This window comes from Phragmites australis, chromosome 10, assembly GCF_958298935.1.
Source record: "Phragmites australis chromosome 10, lpPhrAust1.1, whole genome shotgun sequence".
Classification (NCBI taxonomy): Eukaryota; Viridiplantae; Streptophyta; class Magnoliopsida; order Poales; family Poaceae; genus Phragmites; species Phragmites australis.
In genome coordinates this window covers 1,687,312-1,697,907 of record NC_084930.1, presented here as the reverse complement: position 1 = coordinate 1,697,907, position 10,596 = coordinate 1,687,312, and the positions used below count along the sequence as shown (strand labels likewise).

The 10,596-nt window shown below is 44.2% G+C and overlaps 1 protein-coding gene across 1 annotated transcript; it reads right to left on the bottom strand.

Annotated features, from left to right (window-relative positions):
- Window positions 1–862: 862 nt before the first annotated feature.
- Window positions 863–1,922, bottom strand: LOC133883744 (auxin-responsive protein SAUR32-like). The gene has a single exon (XM_062323161.1). The coding sequence runs from the start codon at window positions 1,621–1,623 to the stop codon at window positions 1,228–1,230; it is 396 nt and encodes a 131-aa protein (XP_062179145.1). The 5' UTR covers window positions 1,624–1,922; the 3' UTR covers window positions 863–1,227.
- Window positions 1,923–10,596: the final 8,674 nt, after the last annotated feature.

Here is a 10,596-nt window from a genome sequence, read left to right as displayed (position 1 = left end):
CTTCAACAAGCCCATCTGCTAACCTGCATGTGCCCATTGCTTTCTCGCCGTACTTACTGCCCATCCTCCATTTGGTGACAGAAATTTGTCTCACTCCTTTCTCCTGCGGCGCCGCCCTTTAGACCTGCAGCATATTCTGTTTCCTCTCTTTCTCTCTCTCTCTCTCTCTCTCTCTCTCTCTCTCTGACAGAGCTAGCAGGTCTCTCTGGCACTACAATCCCTAACGGTTGCAGTACCAGGTCTCTCTATCCTATGCACACATGTTCCTCAATTAAAAATTTAAGCATATATATGGCGCCCTTGTTTTCACAAGAGTGTATCGCGTTGCTACTTTCTGGCTCTTGGACGGCAGGATATAATGCTACTAGTATTGAACTATGATTAGCATAGTACTGCTAGCAAGTTCAAAAGAATAATTATTAGTGGCACTAAATACAGCACTAACCTATGCTTGATTGGGAGAAAGAAGAGATGTGACAAAAGAAGGGAACACAAAGGAAAAGAACTTTTGCTCTGGCCCCTTCTTTTCTTGTCAAGGAGTGTCTTTAATTTCCTCATAGTTGTTGAACTAGCTTGGAGGCGCAAGAACCGCTTACAACAGCAACAATCGAGACTTTTCTAAGCAAATTTGGGTAAGCTAGAGATGAAACTATAAGATTCAACAATTTGGAACCATAAATTTCTCCGAGTCTTGTAGGAATTGAATTGTTTCCTCTAAAAAAATTCTATAAATTTTCCAAATGAGCAGGCTTTCTACTCTTCACCCTATGAATCTTGATGGGGATGAAGAGCCGTTTCTTTCTTAAAGAGAATACTACCAACCAGAACCAGAGAAATAAAAAAAAGGAAAGATATGACAATATGTCAACAACTGGTACTAGCTAGTATTCACAAAAGAGAAAGAATAACAAGAGGGAAATTAAAGACAACACAAAGTCTAAGCATTGAAACATGCATGATCCTTTGAACTTCTTCATCATCATCAGAAAAACCTAGAGAAAAAATTTAATGATAGATCCATACGTCCAAACCTGCAGATCCACGATTTAAACTACTCAAGCAACCATGATCCTTCGATCATCACCGGCTTGCATCTAAATCCTAAACAAGAGAATCCTAAATAAGTACTATGATTGTTCCTCGGTCGATTCACTCAAGGGGAACGAGAAGTAGCAGCATCTGCCAGATCCATCCATGGCCATGCATCGATCTCCCTTCCCTTCCCCATCAGGCGCGGAAGCACCCCACGATGTGGAAGTGGTGGTGGTTGTTGTGGTGCCCTGCGGAGCCATGGTGGCCGCCGCCGGAGATGAGACAGTGGCCGTGGTTCTTCTGGTGGTTGATGATGCCCTGGACGCGGCGGAAGTGGTCGACGCCGCAGGGGATGGTGATGGCGCCCTTCTGCTCGAAGCCGTACTCCTCCTCCGCCGCCTTGAGCAGCGCCACGAACAGCGGGTGCTTCAGGTACCCCACCGGCACCACGAACCGCTCCTCCTCCTCTCCGCCGCCAGGCCCCACCACCCGCACCGCCATGCAACCCTTTGGCGGCATCGACGACGACCGGCCGCTGGAGCTCCCCATCGACGCCGACGAGTGCTGTTTCTTCAGAAGGTGGACCCCCATCGATCCCCTGTCCCGACGTCCGGTCCAAGAACCGCTCGCTCGCAGGGCTCCAACACGAGACACGACGACGACGACCGACGACGGAGTACGTCAGAGCGACGCCGCCGGCGAAGCGTGGCGGCACGGCGGTTGCTGCATAGCGAGGAGACGGCGGTTGGTTAGGGTTGTTGGGGCCGGGCGAGGTGTGCTTGGCTCCGCAAGGCTGCTGGCTTCTCGGCTTGAAGCGTCTGTGGGGAGGAGGCGTAGTTTTGCACATGTATATGAGGTGTGGGAGAGGACTGTTGCGTTTGTTGTATCTGGGATTTTCTCTCTCTCTTTATCTTTGTGTATCTATATCAATTTTGGTTGTAAATAAATAAGGGGAGATGCTATCCTCTGGTGCTTGTTTCCCCCTAATTTTCCTCTTTTTTTGTCAATGAATCTGGACCGTCATATCACGATTGGACCATCCGAGTTCGTTTTCAACCTCCATCATCTCTAACCTTCAACCTCACTGTCGTTCTTCCTCCCACGTTCGCCCCACTCCGCCCATCTTTGACAACAAGGACACTGCTCGAATCTACTCCCACGGCCCCTGACATGCTATGACGCCCTCGTCCTGCCCTAGCCCACCAACGGTCCTCCGCCTTCCACGTCTGCCTCCTCCACCTAACGCCTGCCTCCTGAGAATCTCAGCTAAGCCCGACAACTATGAAACACCCCCAAAACCCTTTCTCCCTAACAATGGCAGTCAGAGGTGAGCATCGTCTGAAATCTTTCATGATTTTAGCCACCAGAACTCTATGAGGCATGATAAATAAATGACATTAGAGATATAGAATCTCATCATAAATTTGTCTAATGAGGAGCATTTGTTTCTATTTTTATTGATTTCGTTTTTTATTTTTTTTCTAAACTTTAATTCCTACTATTTTCTCCCTATGTACAAGATACCTCTCGATGGTTTTTTAACATGCAAGAAGTCAATATGAAGTGCATGCTATATCCTACAAACCATGTAGGTCAATCGGTGGCCGGGATCTAACGTACGATACCTCTACATGTTGTGCCTACCCATTAGGAACGCATTGTCTGATGCCGTTATGTGTTGACTCCAGTAGGCAATATGGCACACAATCAATAACTCAAGAATCCAAAATATAATGAAATTGACTATTGTGCTTGGTAGTAGTCAATATTCCCTTTGTTCTAAAATATATGACGTATTAATATTTGAAAAGATTAAATTTCATAAATTTTGATCAATAATTAGTCAAATTATACATATATTTTAACATACAAAAGTTATATCAATAGATCCTTATTTCATAGATGTTTTAGTACTATATTAATTTTATAGTAATTGATAATATATTCAAAATAAATTAATGACCAAAGTATATTTTAAAGACTTTTCTAAATTCTAATATATCTTATATTTTAGAATAGAGAGAGTATTAAACACAACGGCCTTCTAGCTAGAAAGCGGAGGGTAGAGCTACGACATATGACACTTGTAAGTGTGACAATAATTATCATATTGCGCCTAGAAGTCAAATATGAAACATATAAGTAGGATATGCATCGATCCAAGTGTGCCACAGCCATCTGGCGTGAGATACGGGAGGAACAAGAATTTTATACATGCTACAGGAATAATTATCTCTTGAAACTTTGTTTGAAATGTGAGCGGGTTTCTTACTTGTGCATGCGAGTTGCGACCACTGTTATTATCCGTGTTTATCGTCGACATGGCTTCGAGATTCATGCTAAAGACGACATGGCACGGATTAAGTTGTTTCTAGAAATTGAGGAGTAACTCCAGACATGTGTCTAATATGGCGCTTTGGCTACAAATTAAAAGTTGGCATCAACATGTTACTGGTTTAGACATTACGTAGTAGTACTCATATATACACAGCCCAAGATGCCGGCCGGACGCGACGAGGTCATCGGCCGCGACGTGTCGCCGCGCACGGATGCCAGGAGGACAACGGGAGCAGGTACTGCACACGTGCATGGGAGCTCCTACCCACACACGCAGGCCACCAACCCCGGGCCCGGGGGGTCTCGCGCGCGCGACCTGATGCGAGTTCCAACGGCCATGCACGGAGCACGTCATGCCGACCCGATCAGCCGCGGAATACGTTACTTTTTTTACTCAGTGACAATTTATTATTGCGGATGATAAGTCTATGATATTGAACCGGTGATAAATTTGCTATTTATTGGATAACAGAGTGATAAAAAGTCAAATGTTCCATCAAACCGCATAGATCAGCGCGTCAGGTGCTTCATCATTGTAAGGAACCGTCTAAACAGTATTCTAATTATCATCAGGAGGATCATTATTCATAATCCAACCTCGACGATTAACCAGAATCCTGTTCCGATAGTCCCTGCATGTGTTTTGTGTCTAAGATCGGAACATATGCCTTCCCAACATGTACATCCCAACAAAGATTAAGAAAGAGCAAATAATTAACATTATATTACAAGTTCTTAAGCATGCAACAAATTATCATAATTTACAACAAAAGAGAGTTAGAAAGAGACTAAAACCTGCTCAACTCATAACCAGCAAAATAACTAAGCAGCGGAAGACTAAACATTATACAACAAAAGGATATAGAGCCATATGCCCTTAGGCTCCATACCAAAATACTGAGTTCGGAGCAGAGTGTGCTACTCCTGCCCGCCACCCTGATTGGCAAGCACAAAATAGCCAAACACCGCCCTTCCTCGCCGACTTTTGAACCCGCATCAACTTAAGAGCAGCACCCTAAGTACGAAGGTACTCGCAAGTCTTACACAATATGGGTATATAATATCCCAACTCCAAGGATTATGCATTGAGCTGTTAGCAAAAATATAAATATACGGTTAAGTTAATTAAAGCGGTAAGCAACCTAGACATATGTGTGAGCAACTAACTTAACCAATATATATGAAATTACCCTGCAACTACCAACTGATCATACAAAATTGTAACCATAATAGTATCAATGTATAACAAGTACCATCTCGACCACCTCCCACATATCCGAACAACAAACCACATATCCGAACCATCATCCACAAGTGAGAACTCTACGACCGGGTGCAAATGAAATAATAGCATGCTCATGATCGAGAGCGCGACAGTTCGAACTGTTTATACACCCTGCAGGGGATACTCCTAGACTCATACGACACGAGTATCATACGGTTTGTGCTACCCGCTAAAGTGCATACAAGGGGGTACACGTGACAACCTTTCCTAACCAGCCCCAACCGTGTGCGGCATGCATCGCTTGGCACGACGGTACTAGAACTACTCTCGGAGCAAACTAGTATCACTTACAAGCCCGCCCGCTCACACCGTCGATGTTTAGGCCCTACAAAGCCACAACTGCGAAGGTATTCGGCTCGCCTTACCATTAGATCGACATGTGGTGAGTAAGGTAAGTGCTAAAGCTAACTACCCTGACGATCGACCTTAAACGATGCAAGCGGCCTACGGTGTCCGGGTTCCCTTCCCGAACTACCCCAGACTTTCCTTGAGGGCAGATAACACCCCTAACACCGCCCACACTCGTCTCATACTCACCACTCAACCAACCATAACAACCTCAACCATGTAATTGTGCGACAAAAGTAAATTCTATGCTCGCGAACAATAGAAAACACTGTCGTTCGACTTCTACCGAAAGACCTAAGCATAGCTAAGCATATAAATCGAACTTTTACCTAGACATAACATCATCTCAAAGCTACAAGGAACGTGGATGAATAAATTATCAAGGTAGAAGAATGCAATTGGCGTAGGTTCTACCCATTTGTTCCTGACATTGATTCCCTATACATGCAAACCTATACATAAGCATAATTTATCAATATTTAGACTCCATTCAATTCAACTAACGTGGTTCAATATGATAGATACTTGCCTTGATATTCAGGTGGCTGCCCAAAATTTTCCTCGCTCTCCCGTATCACCGACTCGACGTTCTCTAAAAAGAATAACGCGTGCAATGTAATGAGTATGAACAAAGTGCAACTATACATGCCACGATATGCAAACGATGAAATACCATGAAAATATACTCTAAAATGTAGGAAAATATTTTTAATAGCTAGAATAAGTCATAATAAGACTAGAAAAATTGGTTTCATCCATTTTGGACTTGTAAAGAATTAATGGTGAATTAATGAAGCTTAAGCATAATTAATTAGCCTTAAAAAGTTAATTAATCATTTTAAGGATGGAAATATTTTTAACAGGTAGAGAATGTTACAATGAAACCAAAAAAATTGGTTTCATGATTTTTCGAGTTTGTATGAATTAATTATGAATTTTACAAGTTATCAGCAGAGGAGAAAAATCCTCTGATGAACAGTGCACCCGGATACTCTAGTCTAGTACAGATACTCCGGTACCCCGGAGACTCCGGGTGATTCTCTGGCAGCGCCTCTCTGTTATTTCCGGCTGGGGCTCGCCCGGAGACTCCGGACTAGTCCGGAAACTCCAGTTTAGGCCCAGAAACGCCCGTTTTGAGCCGAAAAATGCCCGATTTGATTTGCGATCTTCTCCAATCCAAAGGGAATATTTTTGAGCTAGTTAAAGGGTTCTAGAACTCACTTAACAACCTAGAAACTCTATTCCTAACTCAAATTCATCCAATTCCTCAATTTAGGGCTAAACTCATAAAAACTCATGAATTTCACTCTTTTGCAAAATCGACCAATCGAATCATGAATTCCTGCCATGGGGAGTCTAATGGACTTACCCACGGCACTTGTGAAGGTTAGTAGCCACCGGGTGATGAAGAAAACGGTGGGAAATCGAAGAATTCCTGCGTTCTTCACTTTTCAACCCTAACACCAAAAGACATCCAAATTAGCTCAAATCCTTCGGGAATGAGCAAATAAATTGGAGGAATAGAATTCTTGTGAGCTTGTGATCGTAATGGTACCATATACTCACCTTGATTCGACTCCTAGAGCGCGAATTTGAGAGAGAAAGGGAGAGAGTGCTTAAGAGGGGAGTGAGAGGGAGCTCCCTTGCTTCCTTGGCTGGTGGGGAGCACGAGAGAGAGGTGAGGGAGAGAGGGCAGGTGGGGCTGCTGCCCAAGTGGAGGGAGTGGTTGGAGGGTGGGGTCACACGTAGGGCCCACAGGTAAGTGAAAAGAGTCCGTTTTTGCTGTGAATTTAATCCTTTTCTTTCCCGGATTTCTTTCTCTCATCCAAATGATTTCCAACGAATTGCATTAGTGTCACCAAATGAATTACACAAAATTAAATATAATGCTTAAGAAGTATAATTATGCTTAATTATGTGATTATGGAATTTTGGATGTGACAGTCATCTCAGGGGCCAGGTGGGTAGGTGTGGAAAATTTCGTTGAAATTTTGGTAAAATTTTATGAATTTTGAGAATTTTAGAGGGAATGAATTATCTAATTTCATTTTTTTTCACTGACACGTGAGATCTACATAGCAAATGACGAAAAATGACTGAAATTGTAATGAAATTTATGAATTTTGGTCTTTTCGTCGGTGAATGAAAAAATTGTAAAACAAAATTAAAATCACTACCAAAAAAGGGTGATCACTCGGCACTGTTGATCGATACCTATCACTTCCGGGTCTAGAACCGGCAGTGATAGATGTTATGGGGAGCTAAAAAATATAATGAGTCAGCTTGATTTTAAGCCGGCTTGATTTCAAGTTGGCTTGGATGCCGCTCCCATTGCCACTATTGCAGGGCATCGCCACCATCGGAGAGGGAGCCAGTGTTCTGACCGTGCTACAACCCCTGCCGCTGGGCTCTAGAGATGCCTAGAGCGTGTGGTCGGTGATGAGCTCTACATTGGATGACACACGAGATAGCGATGAACACCTGAACAAGAAGATAACGCAGTGGCTCAAAAGCCACCGCCACAATACATGCTAGTATTTGATCCGCACCTCCCCAGACCATTTGTTGCCTCCCATCCTCCTCTTTTTCATCGATTTCATCCTTGTACCCCAGCTTCATGTTGCCTTGGTACCCAGGCTCGCTCCCATACCTAGAATCAACCTAGGTCGCCCACACTAGCCCCACCAATAGGTGTCAGGCCGAACTCTGTCGCCATCGGCACATCCCTCCTCCGTACCTCCCCGACATCCGACGCCCACATCTCCCTGCTGGAGTCAGTGGCACCTCGACGATGACAGCCCCTGTGGCTGCAGCCAGTGTGGATCTTCAACCCTAGCAACATCCATGGCCGAATCTGTCGAATCCCTCTGTGGATCTCAAAAGGGGCAGAGTTGCTAGTGAGATAGGCTGGGAGGTGGCCGGTGAGGGGCGAGAGAGGGAGAGTCATGTGAGGGGAGAGAGATGCCGATGAGGGAGGTTGGTGAAGGGGGAGAGGGAGATGGACCGGTGAGCGAGGCTGGGAGGAGGAGGTCAGTGAGTGCGAGCGTGAAGAGATAAGGGAGAGAGAGAGAGAGAGAGAGAGAGAGAGAGAGAGAGAGAGAGAGAGAGAGAGAGAGAGAGAGAGAGCCGGTGAACGTCACTCTGAAGAGATAAGAGATAGAGAAAGAGAGATGAGTTGGACCTGAGGCACGAGCTAAAATTAGGGAGTATTAAAATTTCGGGTTCGTTGGTATCTACATTGATTTATTTTCGGAGTCGGCACTGATACTCAGTATCAGTAGCAGTTCGTGTTATATCAGTGTCGGTTTGTAACACCAACCAGCACTGAAGTTGGTTTCAGTGTCAGTTCTTAACGGCTCGATCACTGTTCTAGCGCATGAGGTTAAGAACCGGCAATTATATATTTTTAATGACGATTTTTACATAATCGGCAGTGATGAGCTGCTATTTATGATTTTTTTATGTAGTATTGAATCCTTAGACTAAAGTCAACGGTTTCTCTTCGGGGACGAAATTTCCGTTACAATGGGATTTTTGTTCCCTTTAGCGCTCCAACGGTTTCCTTTCATGGTTCCTGTCACGAAGGGACTTCCAAGTTCATTCTCTTCAGGATAGGATTCTTCTCTCCTTTCACTTCGCGATTCCCCTCGAAGGGAAGCTGTTGGAGATAAAAGAAAATAAAGGAAATAAGAACCAAGAAGAAAATCAGAAAGAGAATGAAATAAAGATAATATAATTAGAGATGGTCTTATAGCGGTCTGCTTTGAGATTACTGCAAAGCGAATAATCTCTCTCTCATGAAGTTTAATGTCCTTTTGATTTGGTCCCACAAAGCAGCCGTACATACATACCTGCCTCGCAGTCCATGCACATGACTGCACATGCAAGATTACTCACAAACAAAAAACAAAGAAAAAAGGAATAATATCTCGTTCCACATCTCTGTCTTTACAAATTGCTCCAGCAGTCGAGCCTTGTAATCACAAAAAAAGCTCCAATCGAGCACATCTTTGACCTTCCCAAACCAAACGCCATTTGACATATAGTCAAAATAAGAAATAGGCTCATGACCTCAAGTCGTGCGTATGGCCTACAATCCGAGCAATAATTGAGAAAAGAAAAGTAGAATTAGCTGGCTGATTACGTTTGTTAGTGGGGCAGTCGGAGAATAATGTAAAAGCTATGGATGTTGGAAGTAATCGAAGCCCTCCCTAGGGATTGACACGAGGAAGAAAGGACGGCAAGGACACCACGAAAAATACGGCAGCTTTGCAACGTACCGACACGGTTCCAGACAAAAATCCAGCACCGTTGGTTTTCTTAATTTGGTGCGCGCACTACCAACGCTCGACGACTTGCGAACCACCTCTGTGTGGCTAAATATTTCCATAGCTTTGAGCCTTTGACGGTAGAGGGTCAGAGGCTAGAGCACTTCTTTCTATGAACCTCAATTATGTTTCCTTTTGACAATAATTGACTGCTGACAGAATGGTCTCAAGGGCTAGTATGGACCATAAACAGTGTAAGAAGATGAATACCTTGCAAATGATTTGTATTGAGTTTTGTGGGCTGTTTATATAGAATATATGATAACTTTATCTCAAGCAATCTTAAAGATAAGATAGAATCATATCATGAAGTCTAATCCTATCCTATCATAACAATAAAATCATTACCGTATACTCTAACATCCTCCATAATCGTAGTGCGAGCAACGTGGATACTTGGACCGAAGTGGAAGCAAGGAGTTTGCTTAAGTGGATGATAGCCCTGTTGTCATCAAGGTAGCCAAGACCGAGGAGACCGTGGTTGTAGCCGTGGAGGAGGTTGCATGCTCAAAGCACCAATACAAGCACACACATATACAAAATTAGGTTCATCTGCCTGAGGACCTCGACTGACGGTGGCCTCGATGGGGCGATAGTCTAGAGGTGTTGGAGGAAGACGTTAACTCGAATGAGGATGGGTAGCTTGGGGTGGAGCCACTGCCCGAAGAGCGTGGTGACCCCGGTGATGATGGCGTGACAATGAGCGTTGGCACTGCAGCTTGGAAGGGCACACAATAACATCCTCGTTCTTGGTGGTGCAAGGCTCATGCTCACAGATGACGGGGCGGCAACGATGATCTGACATGATGATGACGTGTAGACAGGGTGCTCGGCAGGAGGGATCATGTTGATGAGCACGCCACATCACCCACAACGCCATCAGAGGAGAGGTGGCATCGGATAGGTTAAAGCCAAGGCGGTGAAGTCCGTAGCCGAGTAGCATCGACGGGTCATCATGACGACGTAAACCGATATATGATAGGAAAAAATAGAGAAAACTCTATCTGATGGTTGAAAAAAAACTATAATTGGTGGCTGATCTATGAATCAGCAACACGACTAAACTAAGAGTTGTGTAGTCCCCGGTAGAGATCATAGAGATCTAATTATCTCCCAGGGAGTCACGGTGAAAGCTATGGAGACAGCGGCTTAGGAACGGCGCCAGCTTGATACCATGTAAGAAGGTTAATATGTTGCAATGGATGATTTGTATTAAGTCTCGTGGACTATTTATATAGAGTATATAATGACTTTGATCTCAAACTA

What these genes read in the sequence shown, in the direction of transcription:
- LOC133883744 (XM_062323161.1), bottom strand. Translation starts at nt 1,623, where the DNA reads ATGGGGGTCCACCTTCTGAAGAAACAGCACTCGTCGGCGTCGATGGGG.